Below are 25,966 nucleotides of genomic sequence, written 5' to 3'. Positions count from 1 at the left end.
GTCATTTAGCTCAGTTACCTTAGATTTCTTGGGAACAGGAACAATGGTGGCCCTCTTGAAGCATGTGGGCACAGCAGACTGGGATAGGGATTGATTGAATATGTCGAGCACTGAGGTCGAGCACTCAACCGATATAATTAACAAAAGAAAATGGTTGTTCTGCCTCAGTGACCATGAAGAGGACTAAATGTAAAATGTCCTTGACGACGAGAGAGCAGAAAAACAGTAACATGGACCTCATCACCAGAAAATAGGACTTCAGCTTGGTAGAAATAAAAGAGCATGCTTTTCAATAGTTTTAATTGGAGGTGGTTTACTGGCAATAGACAGAGGAATGCAATGTACTGAATGAAAAGTGCATGAAACGAGAACGGCTTTAAAAAAAAGTAACAAAAAAATATGCACAAGCGAGACGCTCATCCAAAATGTAGACGTTGAGCAATTTGGCCATACTAAAATTATTAGTATCAGTCGAACTAACCACAACATTTTTAAAAGAAAAAGTAAAACAATCAGAAATGATCATATTAGCAGAGTATAAAGCACATGTAGTTAAGAAATACAGTACTACTCCCCTTCCATGTAATCTGCTGCGCCACTGTGCTGCATGTCATGAGACATTTAGCACCGCTTCATGTTCTGTCATCACAACTCATCGTATATGCATACCTGATCATCTCAAGCAAGATAAAATGTACTAAGTAAAAACATTCAAAGAATGGTCATCAACACATACTTGAATAAATCATTTTTGGAAAACATGTAATGGAAGAACAACTTCACCAGAAACAGTGCATTCTGGGTAGGCATCAATGATTTCTCTATTTGTCCAACTCTTCCCTTCCTTTTGATCGCTTACGAATCTTGTGCAATTAGAGTCCTTTTGTCACCTAATGAACATCACTATAAGCTTTCATAACATTTCATACAATGAAATTACATCACTTCAAAAGATTTTTCAAATAAAACAGATACAATATGATAATTCAGTCCCTTTCCTTCAGTGAATCATGATTTGAACCACATACTGGTTTGCAGAATGAATTTGACCGGAGAGATTCAATAAATGACCACTGAATTCAATATAACAATGTCAGACATCTCTCATAAAATAATCCCTTGTATTTCAGTCAGATGCAACAGTCATCCAACAAAATAATTAATAAGGGTGGTTAAAACATTTAGCATTGTTAAAAAAATAAAAAATAAAATGTGGCTTTTCCTCAGCAATATGGATTCTGTAGGGTGCACTATAAAACCCACTATAGCTGTCTTGCAGTGCATTGGTGTTGGGGTCAGCATCACCTGTCTCTTTACACCAACGGCTTGATACATATTGATGACTAACTACGGCTGCAGGTCCTGTCCTTGAACATGTCGTCCTCCCATCCAGAGGAGGAGAAGGGAATAAAGGACCAAAGAGTGAGTAGCCTTCCCTAAAAATACTGTACATAACGTGCACTTTTCAGCCTGTCTGTTAGTGTGAGTCTCTGTCATAAACATAATTCAAAGGACAATCCTAACGTTCAGGGTCCCCCAGGCACAGTAAAGCACAATTAAACCATTGCCGTCCTTCAGTCATAGGGTCATGCAGACCCAATTCAACAAAGGCTTATCAACAATATAAATCAAAACTGCAGCATAAATACAACTCCTATTAAGTAAAACATTCAGATATACAGTACGTTGTGCAAAATCAGTTCTCTCTGAAAGGACAGCTAGCTATATTGCTGTATTACAGTCATGAATTAGCTAGCAGAATGTGCTAGCCATATGAATGTAACTTGTTAGCTATAAAAACCCAATGAACTGGCTTGTTAAATATTAATGTGCAATCTACAGCAGTTAGTAACATACTGTAACAGTCTGAATTTAAATGCACCGACGTGGCACATCCTACAGAGGACAGTGTAGTCTAAGGTCATATCACCTAGAAGACATCCTCCCACAGGTGGATCTGAAATGGAGAAATGACCGATCCATGTCAATGGAATTGAGATGATCAAACCCTGAATGACCCACACACACGAACATACTCACTCTCTCTTCAGTCACAGCAGCAGAAGAATGAACAGGAGGATGCCTCTGGGCCACTGAACTTTCCAGAGCAAGGTGTATCAGTACACTCTGCTATGAAAGCATGCAGGTCTGTGATGTGCATCGGCTCCTGGGTTTGGGCCTGTAGAGAGACAGAGTGCTTTGATAAAACTACTGTAAAGAATCCTCTTCCATCCTACTTCCTGTACATTGCACCCTTTGTCCCCATATTGCACTCAACACTCCATCTTTTATTTTAGTGTTACTAAATCATCTGTCCTGCATTTCTCCATTCACTCATTCCGCCTGTCATCCCTCATCCTCCCCTTCTATCAGTCCCCTCATCCTTCATCCCTCCCCTCCCACAGTACCATGATGGCATCGTAGGCTCCGGTGATGAGAGCAATGAAGAGGGAGAGCACCATGTAGATGAAGAGGGAGATGAAGGTATAGAGGTAGACCTGGCTGAACACCCACACGAGCGTGCCACTCTTCTGCATCTCTGCAAACGTCACAAACATATCGTCCCCGTTGATCAGAGAAAACAGGCACTCTGACACCATGGACAGAGAGCGGAACTGTGGGGACAGAGAGGATGAGTTGGTGTATTAGAACACATTTATTTTTCACAGTTTCAGCAATTTATGATATTTTTATTATTCATTAACAATACACAAATACATGAGTGTGCGTCCTGTCCATGATCAAATACCTTGGTATGGTAAGGACCCAGCACGATCCAGCCACAGAAGCAATAACCCAGGTATATGGCAGCTACACAGAGGCAGAAGCGGATTACATTAGGGAAGGCACCCCGCAGCGTCACAATCAGGATCTGAGAATGAGGAAAAGAGAAAACGTAAGACTGATTTACACATGGAAAAATAAAAAGGTGGCAAGTGATGCAAAATCTCTCAGAAAGCCATTCACTTAAATGTCAATGTGTGCATTTGTGTGTGACTCACTCACATTGTACTTCTGGAAGAAACTGAGGTAGCGGAGGACTCCCACCCACACCAGCAGAGTGGAGGTACCGAGCAGAATCCCACACACATCATACAACGACATGTTCTGAAGGACAGAGTCAATTATATTATTTGTCTAATTCTAACGGTGGGGGGACTGGTGCAGGCCTGGAAAGATATGAAACTAAAAGCAATGCATTGTTCTGTATTACCTTGGATTCTATGCCAATCTTGATGAAGCTGCCGGTGATGGTGAGCAGGTCACTGATGATGAGCAGGATGAACCAGCCATTAATGAACTCCATCCTGTCTGCCCAGCACACACTGTGATTCAGTCTGTGTCTGAAGAACTGGACATACTCCTGTCAGAAACACACAGAGAGACGGGACAGACAAATGAACAGAATATACCAGCGGTTCCCAAACTAGGTCGCCTGATATGGCCTTGCTGTCCCCAGTCCACCTGGTCGTGCTCCAGTTTCAACTGTTCTGCCTGTGGCTAAGGAACCTTGACCTGTTTACCGTACGTGCTACCTTGTTCCAGATCTGCTGTTTTCGACTCTCTCGCTCTACCACACCTGCTGTCTCTAACTCAGAATGATCAGCTATGAAAAGCCAACTGACATTTACTCCGGAGGTGCTGACCTGTTGCACAACCACTGTGATTATTATTTGACCCTGCTGGTCATCTATGAACATTTTAACAACTTGGCCATGTACTGTTATAATCTCCACCTGGCACAGCCAGAAGAGGACTGGCCAACCCTCAGAGCCTGGTTCCTCTCTAGGTTTCTTCCTAGGTTCCGGCCTTTCTTGGGAGTTTTTCCTAGCCACCGTGCTTCTACATCGGCATTGCTTGCTGTTTGTGATTTTAGGCTGGGTTTGTGTATAGCACTTTGTGACATCGGCTGATGTAAAAAGGGCTTCATAAATACATTTGATTGATATGAAAATGGGGTCGCAAGTTGACCTACTCATTCCAGGGTTTTTCTTTATTTTTACTATTTTCTACATTGTATAATAATAGTGACATAAAAACTATGAAATAACACATATGGAATCATGTAGTAACCAAAAATGTTTTTTTTAAAGTGTTAGACAAATCTGAATATATTTTATATTTGAAATTCTTCAAAGCAGCAAGCCTTTGCCTTGACAGTTTTGAACACTCTTGGCATTCTCTCAAGCAGCTTCATGAGGTAGTCACCTGGAATGCATTTCAATGAACAGGTGTGCATTGTTAAAAGTTCATTTGTGGAATTTCTTTCCTTCTTAATGTGTTTGAGCCAATCAGTTGTGTGTTGACAAGGTAGGGGTGGTATACAGAAGATAGCCCTATTTGGTAAAAGACCAAGTCCATTTATGGCAAGAACAGCTCAACTACACAAAGAGAAACAGTCTATCATTACTTTAAGACATGAAGGTCAGTCAATGCGGAAAACGTCAAGAACTTTGAAAGTTTCTTCAAGTGCAGTCGCAAAAACCATCAAGCACTATGATGAAACTGGCTCTCATGAGGACAGCCACAGGAAAAGACAGTTATCCCTGCTGCAGAGGATAAATTCATTTGAGTTAACTGCACCTCAAAAATCGCAGCCCAAATAAATGCGTCACAGAATTAAAGTAAGAGACATCTCTGAACATTTGATGTTGAGGTGACTCCGTGAAATCAGGCCTTCATGGTCGAATTACTGCAAAGAAACCACTACTGAAGGACATGAAAAAGAAGCAGCGACTTGCTTGGGCCAAGAAACAAGCAATGGTGGAAATATGTCCTTTGGTCTGAGGAGTACAAATTTGAGATTTTTGGTTCCAGCCGTGTCTTTGTGAGACGCAGAGTAGGTGATCGGATGATCTCCACATGTGTGGTTCCAACCGTGAAGCATGGAGGTGGTGGTGTGGGGGTGCTTTGCTGGGGACACTGTCTGTGATTTATTTAGAATTCAAGGCACACTTAACCAGCATGACTCCACAGCATTCTGCAGCGATGTGCCATCCCATTGTTGCATTTATATTTTTGTTCAAATAATTACAATGTAACAACGTTTTAGACTTTTGGGGCTCAGCCTTGGTCTTACATGTTGTAGGATGACTCCTCTGAGGATGGAGCGACCACACAGCAGCAGGGACAGCAGACACACTATGGCCACCAGCAAGTCAAAAGCCTCTCGTGCATAGTTCTCCGCTATTGGAGGAAGAAGAGAGATAGAGAGATAAGGTGTTTGAATTAATTAAGCTAGGGAGTGAAGGGAAGGAAGAGGCAAACAGCCACTAAGGAACAGCAGGAAAGAAGTGAATCAATCTCAAGCTTTACCTGCCCATCAAAAATGCCAGTACCCCCCCATCCCACGCTCTCTCACCATGTCCCCACACGTTGGGGTCTTTGCACTTCTTGCTGGAGGCATGGTTGAGCAGGCTGATCTTCACTCTGCCGCTGTGAGCCTTGTTATCCAGGACAACCTGACAGCAGCCACAATACACACACTAAACGTAGCTACAACACAAACCCTGGCTTTATAACAGCTAAGATACAGTGGGCTGTATGGGGCAGCAGTGCTTCCCCTAGGATTTTTTTCAGCAGAGGTGGCAAAGTTGGGCGAAGGGGTGTGGCGTGCTAGTGGGCATGGCCAATGGCGTGGTTTTAGAGGCCCTCCTCTTGGCTGCGGAGACAATTTTGCTGTTTTAAAGCCAATTTCCTCCAATTCTACATATTTCGCCATGGTTTATGCTGTGTTCTTATGCCATCGAAGTGACTCAAATTATAACAAAATCAGTGGGGGCCACATGCCATGACTGCCTAGTTTCAAAGATGATCTTATTTTTAAATATATTGTGCCATTATATATATATATATATATATATATATATATATATATATATATATTCTACATACATTATATCTGTATTTACACGCTTATGTTGACACTTAAAACATGTGTGGCGGCCACAATTGAAATGCATATAGGGGAAACTGGGCTGTTCAGGGGAAATTGGTACGTCATTTCACCATAATAGCAAAGGTGTAGCAGTCAGGGATCTCATTGTTGATGATGGTCTGGATGTTTATTGCCTTCAGCTGGAACTGAATGGTCACATTGATCAGTCTGGAGACCAAGAAGAAGACGAGAGACAAGATCCAGTAAGAGGAATGCATGTAATCTCAATAGAGAAGTGATATTACCCAGTAATGTTCCATGTTGATATGTAATGCTGAAACAACTCGAGTTACATAAGCATTACCATAAGCAATATATTAACATAAGGACTGACAAAATTACAAAAATGGGATTCAAAACCCTATGAGAAATTGCATGCAAGAATAAAAGGGGGAGAGGGAGCAAGGGAGACCATTGTGTGTCTCACTTGTGAAACTGGAGAATAAAGTTATTGTAGTCACTGTAATCAGGAGGAGGGGGGTCTGGTAGTGGGTCTACACCAATGCAATCTGAAAAAGACAGAAGGATGGAATAAAAGCAAGTTGAGAGAGAGTAGGAACAAAAACAGAAATCCAGAAGATTTATTTCCAGAACAATATACACTGAGTATACCAAACATTAGGAACAACTTCCTAATATTGTGTTGCCCCCCCCCCAGCTGTGTCACGTTGGCTGGATGTCCTTTGGGTGGTGGACCATTCTTGATACACACGGTAAACTGTTGAGCATGGAAAAACCCAGCAGCGTTGCAGTTCTTGACACAAACCGGTGTGCTTGGCATCTACTACCATACCCCGTTCAAAGGCACTTCAATATTTTGTCTTGCCCATTCACCCTCTGAATGGTACACATACACAATCCATTTATCCTCCCCTTCATCTACACTGCTTGAAGTGGATTAAACAAGTAACATCAATAAGAGATCATAGCTTCATCTGGATTCCCCCGGTCTGTCTGTCATGGAAAGAGCTGGTCTTCCTAATATTTTCTACACCCAGTGTACATTTGACACTTGCAAATATTCTGCTATTCACTTTATTTCCAAAGCCAATGGAAAATACTTTCACAACTTCAACATTTTGAAATACAAGGTTATCTTAACTACTTCTGTTTAGTTGCCAACCTTGACTCAACCGCTTTTGATAACATTTCAAACAATGGTCCGTTGCCAAAACACATAAAAAACGGTGTGCTAACTAATTATCTTTGTGAAATCAGCAGGTGGATCGAATAGAAGACGTCCATTTGGCCAGCTCTCTATTATTTTGCTGATGTTAGTGGAAATAGCACTTATATGGTTAATGCTTTTATGGACAGGATCTATTCTCAGCACTGAAAGTAGGGCACGGTTAGAGGGCAAATCTTGCCATATGTGGAGCTTTGACTCACTAACAGTTACTTCCTAACGGGCCAAAGACAACTGGCAGTGGATTAAAAAAAACAAGACCGACAGATTGATGTGAAATACTTGGAGGGGGAATTTGATAGATAAATTAATGAACAGGGGAAAAAAGGATAATGCAGCCAGGGTACCGGTGATAACTTCGGGGTCGATGTCAAAGGTGTCATTGATGGGGTCAATGATGCCCCTCTTGTAGTACCGCTGGCACAGAGAGAGGGCACTCCCATTCACACCCTCACCCCACACATATGCATACCGCCCCACTGATGCCTGTGGTAGAGCCAGGAACTGAGGAAAAGAAAATAGAAAGGATGATATATGGAATAGGTAACATACAGTTATACTAATAGCAAGACATCATATAGACAGACAAGGAAGACAAAAGATAATTTAAAAACACAGCAATAACACAAGGCTTTACATAGAACACAATGAGAGGGTTGAGAAGTCACTCATCTGCAGGTCTCTGTTTAGTGTTGCGTACTGAGATACTAGTACCTGATCTACAGCATAATAAATTTGGCTATAGAGTTCACTCTGTGTGTGGATTGCCATTGAAGAGCCATCCCGGTAGTCTTTAAGGAAAAGGTGTTTGAAGGATGCTGTGTTCTCTTCCTTGAATGTCACCACCATCTGGTTACTCAAGCCAAACAGGACTAACTAGAGAAGGGAGTGACAGGGGATTAAAAGTTAAAACAATGAAAATCAACAGAAGCCCCATCATGAATACCAATTCTTCAGTTCAGTAAAGGCTAACCTGTACAGTGACAATGAGGATCTTGAGCAGCTGCAGGACCAGTTTAAAGGGCTTGCGGCCCTTGGCGTGGTACTTGTCACAGGGGCTCATGAAAAAGTACTTGAGCTTCCTCCGCAGTGCCTCCTCCTCCTGCTGCTGTTGCCTGAGCTCTGAGCCTACCAGACCGGTGACCTGGGGGTTCCTGCCACTGAGGTCATCAGACCTGTAGCTGCTCACAGGCGAGAACAGCTCATCCTTCTCTGAGAGAGAATCAATGACAGACATGAGTTTCTACATACAACATAGGGAAGGCATATTTGAAAAGAGCACTCATAGCTTGATATTGCTGCTGAAAAAGAGGAAGCGGGAAAGTGATGTGGTATAATTTTACTATAATTATGTAATTCAAGCATGCATTGGATCAGTAGGTATGATATAGCCCATTCAATAAGAAACTTGACTTTTCCCCTTGACTTTTCCCACATTGTTATGTTAGCCTTATTCTAAAATTGATTAAATTGTTTTTTTCCCCTCAATCTACCCAAAATAACCCATATTGACAAAGCAAAAACATTTTGTAAATGTATAAAATAAATCCCATTTACATAAGTATTCCTGTATTCCAATTTAAGAATGATGGAGGCTACTGTGTTCTTGGGGACCTTCAATGCTGCAGAAATGTTTTGGTACCCTTCCCCAGATCTATGCCTCGACACAAACCTGTCGCGAGCTGTACGGACGATTCCTTCAGCCTGATTGCTTGATTTTTGCTCTGACATGAACTGCCAACTATGGGACCGTATATATACTGGTGTGTCAAATCATGTCCAATCAATTTCATTTACCATAGGTGGACTCCGATCAAGTTGGAGAAACATCTCAAGGATGATCAATGGAAACAGGATGCACCTGAGCTCAATTTCAAGTCTCATAGCAAAGGGTTTGAATAGTTACAGTGCATTGCGAAAGTATTCGGCCCCCTTGAACTTTGCGACCTTTTGCCAGATTTCAGGCTTCAAACATAAAGATATAAAACTGTATTGGATCATTCAGAGATCCTCACTGAACTTCTGGAGAGAGTTTGCTGCACTGAAAGTAAAGGGGCTGAATAATTTTGCACGCCCAATTTTTCAGTTTTTGATTTGTTAAAAAAGTTTGAAATATCCAATAAATGTCGTTCCACTTCATGATTGTGTCCCACTTGTTGTTGATTCTTCACAAAAAAAATACAGTTTTATATCTTTATGTTTGAAGCCTGAAATGTGGCAAAAGGTCGCAAAGTTCAAGGGGGCCAAATACTTTCGCAATGCACTGTATTTAAATAAGGTATCCATTTTTTTTATAAACTGAAATACCTGTATTGGTTAATCTGACTAGTCTCATCACTGATTTGGGGCTACTTATTTCTGCATTTTAAGGGTTTTCAGTGTAGTTGCCTAATGTTGGTTAGGCATGTTAACCTGTTTTCCTGAATCTCTATGATCAATAAAAAAATTCCTGAGTGTACTTTTAACAGAGCTGAGATATACCTCAAAGTGCATTCACCCAATTACTTCCAGCCTTACACCTATCAAGTTGTTTCAGATCTACACAAGTGCCTAGGGAGGAGGGGGTAGGGTTTTTTCCAGACAGGAAAGGGCCCAACTATACTGTAGGTGTGTTGTAACTTGTCAAATAATGACATTACCATACACGGAGCATGAAAAACATTAGGAACACCTGCTCTTTCCATGACAGACTGACCAGGTGAAAGTTATAATCCATTATTGATGTCACCTGTTAGCTCTACTTCAAATCAGTGTAGATGGGCTACCCAGACCCCTCTTTTTACGCTGCTGCTACTCTCTGTTTATAATCTATGCATAGTCACTTTAACTCTACCTGCATGTACATATTACCTCAATTAGCCCAACTAACCGGTGCCCCCGCACATTGACTCTGTACCGTTACCCCCTGTATATAGCAACACTTGTTATTTTACTGCAGCTGTTTAACTATGTTACTTTTATTTTCAATTTACTTAACACTTATTATTTTTTCTTAACTTCTTAAAGCATTGTTGGTTAAGGGCTTGTAAGTAAGCATTTCACTCAAAGGCCTACACCTGTTGTCTCCTCACCTGCATCTCAAATCAAATTGTATTTGTCACATGTGCCAAATACAGGTTAAAGAAGGATTTTTAAGCCTTGAGACATGGATTTTATTTGTGACATTCATGTGCAAGACAAAAGATTTAAGTGCCTTTGAACAGGGTATGGTAGTAGATGCCAGGTGCACTGGTTGAGTGTCAAGAACTGCAAAGCTGCTGGGTTTTTCCACGCTCAACAGTTTCCCGTGTGCATCAAAAATGGTCCACCACCCAAAGGACATCCACTCACCTTGACACAACTGTGGGAAGCATTGGAGTCAAAATGTTCCAGCATCCCTGTAGAGTCCATGCCCAAACGAACTGAGACTGTTCCGAGGGCAGAAGCAGGTGCAACTGAATATGAGGATCATATCATAGTGTTCCTAATGTTTTGTACACTCAGTGTATATTGCTAAGAATTAGAAAGTAGGGTGACTCTCCTAGCAGGTCTGGAACCCAGGTCTCCATTACCAATGACGAATGCCCTAACCACTGTCCCAATAATGATATCTCTTGGGCATGTGCTTAATGGGCCAGTATAGTTAGGCCAATAGGCCCTGTCCAGAAAAAACCCTAACCCCTCCTTCATCTAACCCCTCCTTCAACCCCTCCTTCCTAACCCCTCCTTCATTTGATAGGCTTAAGCAATAGGGCTGCAATTTGAAGTAAATATCACCTCTGTTAAAAAGTACACAATATATTTTTTATTTTTTATTGATCATAGTGATTCAGGAATATCATTAAAACAGGTTAACATGCCCCACCAACATTAAACCACTATTAAAGCTCTGTAAATTATCAGACGATGTCCTGACAACTGATACAGAAACGTTCTTGAAACGTTCCCATGACACTCGTCTAGAACATTAACTTATGTTCTGACAACATGGCAACCATGTTCTGTGTATGTTTGGAGAAAAATCGATGGAATATTCTCCTAACCTTCAAACAACTGGACACAATCATTTGTTTAACTAGGCAAGTCAGTTAAGAACACTTTTATTTTACAATGACAGCCTACACGGACGACGCTGGGCCAATTGTGCACCGCCATATGGGACTCCCGATCACCGCCGGTTGTGATACAGGCCTGGATCGAACCAAGGTCTGTAGTGACGCCTCTAGCCCTGAGATGCAGTGCCTTAGAATGCTGCGCCACTCGGGAGCCCAATGTTTATGGAACGTTTCGAGAACATTAATATCTCAAATTCTGGAGAGCATGGCAACCAAGTTATATTTGACATTAAGGGAGATGGTCTCTTGGAAACATTCCTTGCACATCACGGGAACATTCCTATGGAAAAGTTAGTTCATGAACTAAAGAGACTTAACTTCTCTAAAGTTGTGGGAACGTTTGTTTGCTGGGGCGGTCCAAGGCTCTGACAGAGCCCTGAAGCTCTTTCTAAAAGCAAACAGGGCTTGCAAGGGACAGGGTTTTGGAAACATGGAACTTAATTTCCATATCAACAAATAATTTTCCAAAATCAAAAAAGTTCAATTAATACATCTTTATAGGGTTCCCACTCTGCCATATTTCCATGTTAAAGGGCTTGTTTTCGACTGAGGTAAAGTTGATTTTATATTCAGACAGCCGACGGACAGCCGGCGGATAGCCGGCGGACAGTCAACAGAAGCCATTTAAAATGGTAAAAATCAATAACTAATTCACCAATTGTCACAGAATCATCAAACTAGGTATGATTTATTCTATAAATGTCTAGCATACTTTTACAACTTCTGTTTTGAGTAAAAATTCCAGTTTTGATTTGATAGATGGCATGTAATCCATATATAGGGCATGTGGTCAAAGTTCTAACGAGTCTATTATACCCTATTAGAAGGGGCCTGGCATAAAATTCTGCATCTTCAGTCATATTAAATTAAATTACAGTAAGAAACTACAGGATGAAGGGGTCAGGCCTGACTAACAAAGACGACAGGTGGATGGATCAAGAGGACCAAGACAACCAAGAGGATCAACATGGACATTCCACAGTGGAGATACTGTAAGGAAGACTAAGAGTGAACCATAACATACACTACCGTTAACATTTTTGGGGTCACTTAGACATTTCCTTGTTTTTGAAAGAAAAGCTAATTAATTTTTGTCCATTAAAATAACATAAAATTTATCAGAAATACAATGTAGACATTGTTAATGTTGTAAATTACTATTGTAGCTGGAAACGGCTGATTGTTAATGGAATATCTACATAGGCATACAGCGGCCAATTATCAGCAACCATCACTCCTGTGTTCCAATGGCACGTTGTGTTAGCTAATTGTTCATTAGAAAACCCTTTTGCAATTATGTTAGCACAGCTGAAAAATGTTGTTCTGGTTAAAGAAGCAACAAAACTGGCCTTCTTTAGACTAGTTGAGTATCTGGAGCATCAGCATTTGTGGATTCGATTATAGGCTCAAAATGACCAGAAACAAAGAACTTTCTTCTGAAACTCATCAGTCTATTCTTGGTCTGAGAAATGAAGGCTATTCCATGCGAGAAATTGCCAAGAAACTAGAGATCTCATACAACGCTGTGTACTACTTCCGTCACAGAACAGCGCAAATTTGCCCTAACCAGAATAGAAAGAGGAGTGGGAGGCCCAGATGCAAAACTGAGCAAGAGGACAAGTACATTTGAGTGTCTAGTTTGAGAAACAGATGCCTCACAAGTCCTCAACTGGCAGCTTCATTAAATAGTACCCACAAACAGTGAAGAGGTGACTCCAGGATGCTGGCCTTCTAGGCATAGTTGCAAAAATCTTCTTTCCCAGTTTCATCAACAGTTTTAAATTCACGCTGTTCCTGATGTAAAAGGTGTTGTACCTAATAAAGTGACCACTGAATCTATAGACTTTCCAGAATGTGTTCTGGGAATACCTGGGGTATTAAACATTTGATTCAACTGTTGAACAGTTGAATCTATTACCTCAGGAGATGGTACCATTCAGCTTGTCTGGGGATGACAAAGAAGGACTTCAACAAAGCCAAAATAGAAAATAATTGAAGGGGCCTCTTTGCTGTTAAATTAGAGAGTATAAATAAATGACTGTTGTGTCTTGTAACTACTTTAAAATGTGGAACTGTTGCACTAAAAATACAAACATTGATTTGGCATACAATTTAACATCGTAAACATTGTACAACTTTATGTAAACATTGTCTAACTTTATATAGAACTAATTGCACTTTAAATTAACATTTCTTTAAAGTTATTGCAAATAAACGCATATTTTCACTTTTCTGCGACAATCACTGAATTAGTTATTGATTTCTTCATCTTTAAAATGCAATATTTGAGAATGTATGTATTTCTATCGAATCAAAACTGTAATTTCTACTCAAAGCAAAGGTTGTAAATGTACACTAGACATTTACAGAATAAATCATACCTAGTTTGATGATTGTCATAATCAGTGAAAACGTTATTGATTTATGTAACGTTAGCTTAAACGGAATTTTATAGATGTTATAAAGTATGCCAATTTGACCTCGGTTTGTTTACGGAAGTCGGAGGCGACTACCTGTGCTAATTAGCTATCTGCGTCTCCTAAACACCTGTGCGGGAACAAGGACGCCACAAACGTGTTGAAACTGAAAAATACTGCTGGTTGAAACTGTTAAAACAGTGTACAGTAAGTGTATATTTTGCATTTGTGAAATTATTTTCGTGATATGAAAGTAGAAAGCTTAATGTTTCTAGAACCGTATCGCAATTGAGGATCGATTCACGTTAAAATTGATTATTTGGCTGTCAGACTCAATTCTCCTCTGAAAATAACATTTAGTGACGTTATATTCTTGGGCTATGTATGATACAGCAATGGAAGCATTATTGATATACAATTAGCCTATTGTGATCATATTGCGATGCCGGGCACTCACAGATGACATGCAGCCTTCTCATTTAACACTATACAACAAATGCATTATCCTTATGAAAATAGTTATTTTATACACCTTTAGGTTTAACAAACTCGGTCCTCGGGACCCCAAGGGGTGCAGCTGATTCAAATCATCAATAATTAAACATCAAGCTTTAATAATTTTGTAGTGTTAGGGCAAAAAACAAAACGTACACCCCTTGTGGTCCCGAGGACCGAGTTTGGTATATGCTGGTTAACTTTTAAAAAATTGGTTTAGACTGATACATTGAAGTACATGACCAACCTGTACCGTCTTGGATGCAGTTACAGTTCGTTGATGCTTTGCAGGGCATTAATGAATTCCTACGAATAATACAATTTAAGAAATTATATTTTAGGACTGTCAGAAAGCTAAACATTGAGGAAACAAATTACAAGAGAATAGGGACGCTGCGCTCTCCTGACAATCACAAAGCCGCAGCTTCCAATGCTCACATGACAATCACCATGTGACATGTCTGGAAAATGGTCATTGGTCTCAAAATATCTAATTCGTGATAGCGTTTGTCAACCCCCATTAGCCCCAACCATTGCATTGATAGTTAAATGTCACTAATTTATTCAAGCTACACTCCGGCACAAATGTACGTCACACTATGTTCAAAAACGTACAAGAAATTTAGAGAAAGCGTTTGCTAAATGACTAAAATGTAAATGTTAAGTACAAATTGTTGAACGTATCAAACGTTCAAACAAATTGAACACACCCCTGGATTCATCGATTTTCCTCATATGATCACCGGATCTTTAGAATTACTCAGCAAGTCTTTTAATATCAGTTAATTGCTCAAATGCTTACACACGGTGATAAACAGTAAACGTATTTCAAACATGTCTAGATATAAAAAAATAAAGGTGTAAAATAAAACTACACCTACAAACCCAGGTGGAGTCATTACATTTTTGCCAACATAATGTTCTGTGGAAAGGACCACTGATAACTTTCACATTTTGAATAATAGCTTAAAATGTCATTTGTTTAGGGAACACAATGACAGTCTTTAATTTCACCACGTTGAACTCAGTTGGAGGGTAAACCATTGCACATATTGGTGTATTATACTGCAGTCCATATTTTCAATGTGTTGGTCCTTTGTGTGATTCAGAAATGTCTTGAGATATCAAAAACAAGAGATGATGTCCTATGCAGTCATAAGAGATGGTTTAAGATACACTGTCAGTGAGTCATTAGATAAGGGTTGACTGACTGAGGAGATTCACAAGAAACATTGACCTTTATAAATGTTGTCTCATATGAACTCTCCTTGGACCAAATAAATATAATAGCTCAGAATTGGGACTAACATTCTAATCATGAATTCATATTTACTCTCTCTCATGTGGTGATATAGACATCCTGTTTCACTTCTCAATATACTGTATATTCACAACTCAACTACTCCTATGCAGACTTGTCTACAGACAGACCACTAACTCACTCAGTCCATATCTCACATTACTGGCTCGTTCACACGGCAGAGCATATTGAGACCTAGTGAGAATGATGATCAACTTCATCATTCTCTTATTCTAGCATGTATACACCAACACTCTCATCTATCTGCCATCCAGGGCCTTGTCTCTGGCTATCACAGCTTCATCAAACTTGATCATGAGCGTGGTGCCCTTGTGCCAGTGGGCTGTGACCTTGGCAGGGAAGCCACTGTGTGTGAGAATGGCCTCTACGATGCCAGCGGTGAATGCAGCACAGTTTAGTGTGCTGTTCTCCTTGGGCACAGAGATGTAAGCGTTGATCAGTGGCTCCTTCTCTATGATGTAGTAGGTCTTGTCGTCATCGTTGGCCTGCTCCAGCTTGTCTGCCTCCTTACCGAACATGGCTTTCCATACTGACACCTATATGAAGCAAATTGAAAATTATAGACATGTACTTATGCATGGGCATAATGACAAGTGTTACACCTTATCAGACTGTTACATATGAACTTATCTATCTTGAGCCCATGCAAGCACGTACCTTGACGAAGAGCAGTATGTTAAGCACCTTGGTCTCCCTCTTCCCATTCTTCTCCCTCAGCACCAGCACGTCCAGCATACTGGCGCCAACGCTCTGACCCAGGTCTGCCAAGCGTTGCTGGAGCTCGGACACAGAGTACACGCGGCTCTGGCAATACTGCACCATCTCAGAGAAGAGCAGTGCAAAGGCACTCACACTGACTTCAGTCTTGGGACGGGTTAGAGGCCGTTCCAGGATGTTTGACTTTCCTCTCGTGAACCGAGTGTCCATTTTCTGAAAGAGAATGATCTGTAAATAGAAGTAAAATAGCCTGAAGTGATAATATGCTAGCCCTCTCAATTCCAATTAGCTGGCTAGTTATGCTAGCATCCAATATACTTTATCTTCCTCTTTCATCTGCGCTAGCAGCCACTGTTGTTTTTCCAATGCAGTTAGCTCCTCCTAATTCACGGAATCGTCGTTGACTAATTTCTGCATATGTACTGCAGGTAAAGATTTCCGCAGCCCGCGCATGCGCCGAAGCTGGCCCTCTTGCGGCGCGGCTACCTGAATCCCACCCTACCCTAGGCAGGCAGGCGAAGATCTGAGAGGATTAGCTATAGATAGATAACTGGCAACACTTTCAACTAGCCTAGAGGGCAGGATCTTCAACCACAATGCTTACCTATCCTTCTTAACAAGTTAGTATCTGAGTAGTATTTATTTTTTAGATCTTAACAAGTGCCTAGGGCGGAAGTATGGCACACACCTCTAGAATTCGTCACAGCTCGCTGTGTAGTCACGTGCCTCGCGCATAAATCAGGTGAAAGGAGTACGGCCTATGGGGGTTGTTTTGGGATTCAGGTAGCCGCGCCTCAAGAGGGCCAGCTTCGGCGCATGCGCGGGCTGCGGAAATCTTTACCTGCAGTACATATGCAGAAATTAGTCAACGACGATTCCGTGAATTAGGAGGAGCTAACTGCATTGGAAAAACAACAGTGGCTGCTAGCGCAGATGAAAGGGGAAGATAAAGTATATTGAATGCTAGCATAACTAGCCAGCTAATGTAGCTGCTAGCTAGTGCTAATTTAGCTAGCTAAAATTGGCAAGCAAGCTAGCGAACTATGTTCTGTTAACACTGTTAACACACTGTTAACAAGCTAAACATATTTATTTAGTTACTTAATTATTCTTATATAAGGACCTAAAACCCCGTACCGTCTTTCAATGTTTTCAGCCTGCTGCGGTGTTGGTGACTTCCTGTTCTGGTCACGTGTCTTGTTCTAGTAAAGCACTGATCTATCATCAGCAGTGCATGTGCTCATCTGACATTTAGCGGTTGCCACATGTGTAATCTAAATTACATGCCTTGAAAAAGTTTTTAAAAATGCAAGATGTCCTAATGTCAATTGCATGGTTTAAATAAATATTCCGGTAAAATTATGCATGTGAATTTCCTTTGAGTTCTTGCTGAGTATTTCCAGGGCCATTTGGAAAAGAAACAAGAACATGCTTGCCTTCTCATGCGTCACAGACCTTTCAATGATTAAATAGAGACTGTTACCTAAACACAACACACAATGTGATGCTGCTGTACAGTAGTTTTAAACAGAATATTGTTTAATATTGAGATATTATGAAACAACAGTCTATGCAAAGTACTTGAGGAGAAGGGGGACAAATAAATTGCCGCCCTAAAGGTTGTAATAGTGACAGTGGTGTAAGGCAATAAGGTAAACATTTAAACATTTAAATTCAGAAAGACCTTGAGCCAGAAGGACAAACACACTTACCTAACAGTTGCCAATTTCCCACACCATGTCCCTCAATAAATGGCTCAAATTAATCAGCACTGTATCTGTTTGTACAGTGGTTGCATAATCCACTTGATGTGTTTTCCTTCCTATAAATGTTTCAAGGTAGGCGATGCCATGCATAATACATGTCAGGAGCACAGGGTGTTGAAGACTCAATGATTTCTCCAATGGAACCGCACTGGAAATGGTGTCTGACCCTTCTTGTAATCTTGGTCAGTGCTCACACGGATACCAAAGGTAACTCAATCTGTTTGTGTTCACTTTTCTCCTATTTATTTAAAGGTCGTGACCAGTCAAACTCTTTTCGAGAGAGAGCAAGAAAGTCAGCATGGAAATGCATTACAGCTACTTAGAGGAAGACCCTTTCTTTCTAAAATGATCTGCCGGAATTGTTGCAACCCCTATTACTAGCCTGTTCAACCTCTCTTTTGTCTCATCTGAGTTTCCCAAAGATTGGAAAGCAGCTGCGGTCATCCCCCTCTTCAAAGGGGACACTCTTGACCCAAACTGCTACAGACCTATATCTATCCTACCCTGCCTCTAGACCCAAACTGCTACAGACCTATATCTATCCTACCCTGCCGTTCTAAGCTCTTCAAAAGCCAAGTCAACAAACAGATCACCGACCATTGCGAATCTCACCATACCTTCTCCGCTATGCAATCTGGTTTCAGAGCTGGTCATGGGTGCACCTCAGCCACGCTCAATATCCTAAACAATATCTTAAATGCCATCGATAAGAAACAATACTGTGCAGGTGTATTCATTGACCTGGCCAAGGCTTTCGACTTTCTTGGACCGACTCTCTTCTCTGTATACATCAATGATATCGCTCTTGCTGCTGGTGAGTCTCTGATCCACCTCTACACAGACGACACCATTCTGTATACTTCTGGCTCTTCTTTGGACACTGTGTTAATAACCCTCCAGACGAGCTTCAATGCCATACAACTCTCCTTCGTGGCCTCCAATTGCTCTTAAATACAAGTAAAACTAAATGCATGTTCTTCAACCGATCGCTGCCTGCACCTGCCCGCCCGTCCAACATCACTACTCTGGACGGTTCTGACCTAGAATATGTAGACAACTACAAATACCTAGGTGTCTGGTTAGACTGTAAACTCTCCTTCCAGACTCACATCAAACATCTCCAATCCAAAGTTAAATCTAGAATTGGCTTCCTATTTCGCAACAAAGCATCCTTCACTCATGCTGCCAAACATACCCTTGTAAAACTGACCATCCTACCGATCCTTGACTTCGGCGATGTCATTTACAAAATTGCTTCCAATACCCTACTCAATAAATTGGATGCAGTCTATCACAATGCCATCCGTTTTGTCACCAAAGCCCCATATACTACCCAACACTGCGACCTGGACACTATTGTTGGCTGGCCCTCTTCATACTCGTCGCCAAACCACTGGCTCCAGGTCATCTACAAGACCCTGCTAGGTAAAGTCCCCCCTTATCTCAGCTTGCTGGTCACCATAGCAACACCCACCTGTAGCACGCGCTCCAGCAGGTATATCTCTCTGTTCACCCCAAAACCAATTCTTCCTCCTTCCAGTTCGCTGCTGCCAATGACTGGAACGAACTACAAAAATCTCTGAAACTGGAAACATTTATCTCCCTCACTAGCTTTAAGCACCAGCTGTCAGAGCAGCTCACAGATTACTGCACCTGTACATAGTCCATGTATAATTTAGCCCAAACAACTACCTCTCCCCCTACTGTATTTTTTTTATTTTGCTCCTTTGCACCCCATTATTTCTATCTCTACTTTGCACATTCTTCCACCGCAGATCTACCATTCCAGTGTTTTAATTGCTATATTGTATTTACTTCACCACCATGGCCTATTTATTGCCTTTACCTCCCATATCTCACCTCATTTACTCACATTGTATATAGACTTATTTTTCGACTGTATTATTGACTGTATGTTTGTTTTACTCCATGTGTAACTCTGTGTTGTTGTATGTGTCGAACTGCTTTGCTTTATCTTGGCCAGGTCGCAATTGTAAATGAGAACTTGTTCTCAACTTGCCTACCTGGTTAAATAAAGGTGAAATAAATAATATAAATAAATAAAGTTGCAAGAAAATGCTATTTTATGCAATATAGGGTGCATTACAGAACAGTATGTCGTTTTTGTTTATAGAAAAGCGATGCTGAATATTATCAAATGTAAACGAGTGTGTTTTCTGATTTCAGTCACGTCCTCCCAGCATATGGACGACTTCATCAGAGTGTTGGAGCAGGTAGAAGACAGTAACCCTGGACTGGAGCCTGTAAATGTGTTGAGAGGCCTGCGCAGGGCAGCCGGTCTCAGAGATGAGTTCATGCAGCACTTCTTGGGCACTATCAGGGAGGACAGCACCTCAGAGGCACCAGTCATGGACTCCAATCTCTCAGATTTCATTGTCAGGGCTATGCGCCACAAGGTGACAGAGAGAGGTAGAGAGGAAGGGGTTGTCCTTACTGCTGATGGTACCACGGTTGCTATGAGCCCAGTTCTCCTGGGTATTGAAGCTGGGCTAGTGTCTAAGACGAGGTGTCGGGTCCGTGGCCTGTACCCCCTCACTTTGGCTAGGAACTTGGGTCTGTCCTTCCAGCGCTTCCACAGCTCTCTCCTTTCCCAACGCCTGGGCCCTGATGGCTGCTGGGATGACGTGACCTCGCCTCAGGTCTTCACCCTCTCCGACAAGCCCTCCCTCGCTACCGATGCCCTGGTTAACGGCGGTATGGATGGTGTGATTCTGGGGATTGAGGTCTCAGCTCAGTCCCAGCGTCCTCTCAAGCTGAGCAGCCTACTGAGGAGGTACTACTGTCATCGTCTTGAGGGGGAAGGACTGGATGCTGCTCCTCGTCTGATCAGCCACCTACGCAGGGAGAACTTCAGAGAACTGGCCAGGCCCCCCCTCCTGCAGAGGCAGGTGGTGAGATCCCTGGTCCTTCAGAGGAGACTGATCGACCACTCCACGATGTTGTCACAGGAAAAGGAAGAGCTGACAGCGGTGGTGAGGGAAGGAATAAAGGAGTTTGTCCACAGATACATGGGTAAGTAAACCCCACTGCAGAGGGAGACAGTGGAGATACAGAGGGTTACTTACTGTAGTGCAGGGAAAGCTAAAAAAGGACAGGTAAATATTGATTGGAATAATTTTGACTTTGATCCATGAAAGCACAAATGGTAACAATAATTGAGACATGGTGTTATTGTTGAAAAAAGGAGTGGATAAACATGTTAAAACTCAATCTCTCTCTGGATTGCTCTACCTCTAGACTGTCCAGCTATTATCCCACGGTGTCAGTGGGGGGCTGCACCATATCGGGGCACTCCCACCCCCCTGTCACTCCCCCTCTCGTTCATGTACATCCACCACACCTACCAGCCTGGCCAGCCTTGTCTCACCTTTCAGCAGTGTTCTGCAGACATGAGGTCCATGCAACGCTTTCACCAGGATGACCGGGGCTGGGACGATATTGGATACAGGTATGTGTAGTACACAGGTCTTAGGATATAGTGCCTTCAGAAAGTATTCTTACCCCTTGACTTATTACACATTTAGTTGTGTTACAGCCTGAATTCAAAAGGAATTAAATAAATAAAACAATCTCACCTATCTACACACAATACCCCATAATGACAAAGTGAAAATGTTTTTATAGAAATGTTTGCAAATGTATAAAAAATTAAATACAAATATATCTAATTTCCATAAGTATTCACACCATTGAGTCAATACATGTTAGAATCACCTTTGTCAGTGATTACAACTGTGAGTCTTTCTGGGTAAGTCTCTAAGTGTAAGGACCGACTCCGGAGATGAGAAGCAGGTACAGGGATTCAACATTTAATCAGGAAACAGACAAAGACCAAGACAAGAACAGCGTCAGCACACGGGTACAAAACGACAAATGACAATTAATGCTGAAGCAGGGAACAGAGCAGGGAACCAGACAGATATAGGGGAGGTAATGACAGAGGTGATTGAGTCCAGGTGAGTCCAATAATCGCTTATGCACGTGACAGGGAGAAGACAGGAGTCCATAATGATGGTGGCAGGAGTGCATAATGCTGGGGAGCCTGGTGCCTTTGAGCGCTAGGGAGTGGGAGCAGGCGTAACACTAAGAGCACATCTGGATTGTACAATATTTGCACTTAAAAAAATTGTTTTTATCTTCAAGCTCTGTCAAGTTGGTTGTTGATCATTGCTAGACAGTCATTTTAAAGTAATGACAGATTTTCAAGCCAATTTAACTCAAAACTGTAACTAGGTCACTCAGGACCATTCAGTGTCGTCTTGGTAAGCAACTTGAGTTTATATTTGGCCTTGTGTTTTAGGTTATTGTCCAGCTGAATGGTGAATTTGTCTCCCAGTGTCTCAGTAGTCTCTCAGGAGACTGAACCAGGTTTTCTTCTAGGATCTATTCCATTATTTTTCATCCTAAAAAAAACTCCTCAGTCCTTGGCAATGACAAGCATACCCATAACATGATGCAGCCACCGACCATGCTTGAAAATATGAAGAGTGTTACTTAGTAATGTGTTGAGTTGGATTTGCCCCAAACATAACACTTTGTTTTCAGGACATAAAGTTAATTTCTTCCCCACGTTTTTGGCAGCCTTATTGCAAACAGGATTGTCAGCGATTAGGTGAATGGATAAGGCGGAGTCAGGCGCAGGACACAGGTATGAGTAATAATCAGAGAATTTACTCAAAAATTAAGCAATGTTCCAACAAGGAAAAACACAAATATCCAGAGCACAAAATAACGAAACCACATGACAATGACAATCACGCACAAAACAGAAAGGGAAGCCAGAGGGTTAAATAAGGAACATTGATTATGGAATGGAAACCAGGTGTGTATAATGAACACAAAACAAAACGAAAATGAAACATGGATCGGTGGTGACTAGAAAGCCGAACAAGGTTAGGGACCAACGTCGGCGGAAGTCGTGACAAGGATGTTTTCTAATATTTTTTATTCTGTACAGGCTTCCTTCTTTTCACTCTCTCATTTATTTTAGTATTGTGGAGTAACTACATTGTTGTTGATCCATCCTCAGTTTTCTCCTATCACAGCCATTAAACCTCTTAAGGATCCGCCCCTTTTTTTCAATTTTTGACAAAAATGACATATTCTAATCTAACTGCCTGTACCTCAGGCCCTGAAGCAAGGTTATGCATATTCTTTGTATCATTTGAGAGGAAAGACTTTGAAGTTTGTGGAAATGTGAAAGGAATGTAGGAGAATATAACACAATAGATGTGGTAAAAGATAATACAAAGAAAAAAACAAACGTTCTTTTGTATTTTTTTGTAACATCATCTTTGAAATGCAAGAGAAAGGCCATAATGTATTATTCCAGACCATGTGCAATTTAGATTTTGGCCACTAGATGGCATCAGAGTATATGCAAAGTTTCAGACTGATCCAATGAACCATTGTATTTATGTTCAAAATGTTGTATCAAGACTGCCCAAATGTGCCTAATTTGTTTATTAATAATTGTTCATGTTCAAAATTGTGCACTCTCCTCAAACAATAGCATGGTATTCTTTCACTGTAATAGCTACTGTAAATTGGACAGTGCAGTTAGATCAACAAGAATTTAAGCTTTCTGCAAATATCAGATATGTCTATGTCCTGGGAAATGTTCTTGTTACTTACAACCAAATGCTAATCGCATTAGCCTACTGTACGTTAGCTCAACCGTCCCGTGGACAGGACACTGATCCCGAAGAAGTTTTAACATGAGTTTTGAATGACTACCTCATCTCTCTCTGTAACCTGGCCCACACATACAATTATCTACTGTATAAGGTCCCTCAGTCGAGCAGTGAATGTCAAAAACAGATTCAACCACAAAGACCAGGAAGGTTTTCCAATGCCTCACAAAGAAGGGCACCTATTGGTAGATGGATAAAACTAAACAAAAAAGCAGACATTGAATATCCATTTGAGCATGGTTAAGTTATTAGTTTCACTTTAGATGGTGTGCCAATACACCCAGTCATTACAAAGATACAGGCGTCCTTCTTAACTCAGTTGCCAGAGAGGAAGGAAACCATTCAGGGATTTAATCATGAGGCCAATGGTGATTTTAAAACAGTTACAGAGTTTAAACACTATTATTGCACACGGAGTGAGTCCATGCACCGTATTATATGATTTGTTAAGCAAATTTTTACTCCTAAATTGATTTAGGCTTACCATAACAAAGGGGTTTAATACTTATTGACTCAAGACATATTAGCTTTTCATTATTAATGAATTTTGACATTCATTATTAATGAACGTCTAAAAACATAATTTCACTTTGACATTATAGGGTTAAGTGTGTTGACCAGTGACACAAAATCTAAATTTAATAAATGTAAAATTCAGGCTGCAACACAACAATGTGGAAAAAGTAAAGGGATGTGAATACTTTCTGAAGGAGCTGTACAGTTGGACACAACACAGCCTCCTCGCAAACCACAATGCCTATGTAATGTGTCAAGTTTGAGTATACAGTATGTGTGTGTGTGTGTGTCGCTCTCATAATTAGAGGTTAGAAATTAGCTGTCCAATTCTGGGAATTGTTGTTTACCAAGCCAAATGTGACTTGATGATGAATGACTCATCCCTTGCCGATGTTTGCCTCCAGCTTTGTGGCAGGCTCTGACGGGTACCTCTATGAGGGGCGTGGGTGGAACTGGCAAGGGGCCCACACTAAGGGCTACAACTCCAAGGGCTATGGGGTGTCATTCATCGGTGACTACACCTCCAGCTTGCCATCGGAGCAGACCATGGAGCTGGTGAGAGATCGTCTGGCATCCTGTGCTGTGGGAGGCGGGCGACTGGTCGGCAACTTCACCCTGTATGGCCACAGACAGCTGGTTAAGACTTCCTGTCCTGGAGACGCCTTCTACTCAGAGATCACAGGCTGGGAGCACTTTGGGGTAAGAGAGTGTGTGCAGTATGTACAGATGTAGGATCTTAATTTGATCACCCTGTTGGAGGATAACTGTGTATTTGAGGTTTCAAAATGCTTCTGAAGTTTGCAGTTTCCACTTTGAAATTTCAGACTTGATTTTTCATTGCAAAAAATGTATCAACCTCTAAAATAATTTATATGAATTATAATCCACATAATAATTGAAATTTCCTGTTGCTGCTGGATTATTTTCCTGCTGTAGCAAACTGACTCAAATTAAGAGCCTACATCTGTGTGTACATGTATATGTGGGTGATATTAGGCAGTTATTAACAATGAATAGGCCTATGTGTTTTTGTTATTTCATGTCTACTGGTCTTATCTCTCCACAAACTTACTTTCATTCTTTCCATTTTCCCCAGGAGGTTCAAAACTGAAGATAATGTGAAAAGTGGAGTGTTTAATCTTGACCAGTATCAGAGAATAAATATTTAATTTCTAAAATGGCTCCAGTGTTTGCCTTTTTTTTTTATCAACATCTGTTATATATGATTTTCTGATAGTTGCTCTGATAGAGCTGATCTGAATAGGTCAGGAAATTATGTTGTCAGTTTTACGTCGGCACCAATCAATCAATTGACAGCTTTTATTGCTTTTTCATTGCGTACACCTGGTCATCTTGGTGAGACACCCGCAGGGAGTTGTACAGCGCACCTGGAGCAATTAGGATTAAGTGCCTTGCTCAAGGGCACAGCAACAGATTATTTCACCTTTCGGTGCTGGTATTTGAACCAGCAACCTCTTACTGGACCAACGCTCTAACCCTGCCCCTTTGGGCATAATACACAATTTGATGCAGTTTGTGATGTGAGAAATTCTATAATTCAGTAAATGTGCTGAAAGCTAGGTCTTCATAAATCTACGTAGTTATAGGTTTAGTACAAAATCTGATTGTTGGTCACAGGCAGCTCACTAGTGTCACCTACTGTAAAAAAAATATTTAAAAAATGTAAAAGACATGAACAAGGCTTTTCACATTTTAGTACACTATTTGTGATATTGTTCTGTTTATCATGTTGAATCATAAATGCTAAAAAATACTAGTGTGTAAAATCACACACACACACA

The 25,966-nt window shown here is 41.1% G+C and overlaps 3 protein-coding genes across 9 annotated transcripts; 1 reads left to right on the top strand and 2 right to left on the bottom strand.

Moving 5' to 3' along the window:
* Window positions 1-283: 283 nt before the first annotated feature.
* Window positions 284-14,498, bottom strand: LOC110538285 (mucolipin-1). Of its 2 annotated transcripts, none has more exons than XR_016485325.1 (14): window positions 14,378-14,498; window positions 8,098-8,336; window positions 7,839-8,000; window positions 7,472-7,628; window positions 6,366-6,447; window positions 6,010-6,106; window positions 5,363-5,462; window positions 5,081-5,187; window positions 3,215-3,364; window positions 3,003-3,108; window positions 2,750-2,872; window positions 2,409-2,615; window positions 2,041-2,179; window positions 284-1,957 (listed from the first exon to the last, which is right to left on the bottom strand). XR_016485325.1 is itself a non-coding variant. In XM_021625006.3 (14 exons), the coding sequence occupies exons 1-13, from the start codon at window positions 14,490-14,492 to the stop codon at window positions 2,048-2,050; spliced, it is 1,773 nt and encodes a 590-aa protein (XP_021480681.3). In that variant the 5' UTR covers window positions 14,493-14,498; the 3' UTR covers window positions 284-1,957; window positions 2,041-2,047. The 2 variants fall into 2 exon arrangements, 1 of the variants encoding a protein (XP_021480681.3); XM_021625006.3 differs by having other exon boundaries at window positions 3,007-3,108.
* Window positions 13,743-25,342, top strand: pglyrp6 (peptidoglycan recognition protein 6). Of its 2 annotated transcripts, XM_021625007.3 has the most exons (6): window positions 13,743-13,842; window positions 18,007-18,141; window positions 20,122-20,967; window positions 21,193-21,403; window positions 24,569-24,863; window positions 25,261-25,342. In XM_021625007.3, the coding sequence occupies exons 2-6, from the start codon at window positions 18,030-18,032 to the stop codon at window positions 25,273-25,275; spliced, it is 1,479 nt and encodes a 492-aa protein (XP_021480682.2). In that variant the 5' UTR covers window positions 13,743-13,842; window positions 18,007-18,029; the 3' UTR covers window positions 25,276-25,342. The 2 variants fall into 2 exon arrangements, with proteins under 2 accessions (XP_021480682.2, XP_090049748.1); XM_090193622.1 differs by lacking the exon at window positions 13,743-13,842 and having other exon boundaries at window positions 18,001-18,141.
* Window positions 14,880-17,623, bottom strand: LOC110538287 (trafficking protein particle complex subunit 5). 5 transcript variants are annotated; one of them, XM_021625011.3, is made up of 4 exons: window positions 17,306-17,388; window positions 16,857-17,009; window positions 16,109-16,381; window positions 14,880-15,987 (listed from the first exon to the last, which is right to left on the bottom strand). In XM_021625011.3, the coding sequence occupies exons 3-4, from the start codon at window positions 16,376-16,378 to the stop codon at window positions 15,691-15,693; spliced, it is 567 nt and encodes a 188-aa protein (XP_021480686.1). In that variant the 5' UTR covers window positions 16,379-16,381; window positions 16,857-17,009; window positions 17,306-17,388; the 3' UTR covers window positions 14,880-15,690. The 5 variants fall into 5 exon arrangements, with proteins under 5 accessions (XP_021480686.1, XP_090049749.1, XP_021480684.1 ...); XM_090193623.1 differs by having other exon boundaries at window positions 16,109-16,396; window positions 17,306-17,380; XM_021625009.3 differs by lacking the exon at window positions 16,857-17,009 and having other exon boundaries at window positions 17,306-17,623.
* Window positions 25,343-25,966: the final 624 nt, after the last annotated feature.

The sequence above is a fragment of the Oncorhynchus mykiss genome, chromosome 12 (genome assembly GCF_057628025.1).
Source record: "Oncorhynchus mykiss isolate SJ-2025 chromosome 12, ASM5762802v1, whole genome shotgun sequence".
Taxonomy (NCBI): domain Eukaryota; kingdom Metazoa; phylum Chordata; class Actinopteri; order Salmoniformes; family Salmonidae; genus Oncorhynchus; species Oncorhynchus mykiss.
Note: the sequence above shows the minus strand (reverse complement) of the source record. Positions and strands in the feature narration are given on the sequence as shown.

Coding starts and splice junctions, on each gene's coding strand:
- LOC110538285 (XM_021625006.3), bottom strand. CDS start 14,492: ATGTTTAGCTTTCTGACAGTCCTAAAATATAATTTCTTAAATTGTATT. Junction 7,629..7,838: donor TTTATTATGCTGTAGATCAG/GTACTAGTATCT, acceptor TCTTTTCCTCAG/TTCCTGGCTCTACCACAGGC. Junction 2,873..3,006: donor GTTTCTTCCAGAAGTACAAT/GTGAGTGAGTCA, acceptor CCTCATTCTCAG/ATCCTGATTGTGACGCTGCG.
- pglyrp6 (XM_021625007.3), top strand. CDS start 18,030: ATGTCAGGAGCACAGGGTGTTGAAGACTCAATGATTTCTCCAATGGAA. Junction 18,142..20,121: donor TGCTCACACGGATACCAAAG/GTAACTCAATCT, acceptor TTCTGATTTCAG/TCACGTCCTCCCAGCATATG. Junction 20,968..21,192: donor GTTTGTCCACAGATACATGG/GTAAGTAAACCC, acceptor CTCTACCTCTAG/ACTGTCCAGCTATTATCCCA.
- LOC110538287 (XM_021625009.3), bottom strand. CDS start 16,378: ATGGACACTCGGTTCACGAGAGGAAAGTCAAACATCCTGGAACGGCCT. Junction 15,988..16,108: donor ACATACTGCTCTTCGTCAAG/GTACGTGCTTGC, acceptor TGCTTCATATAG/GTGTCAGTATGGAAAGCCAT.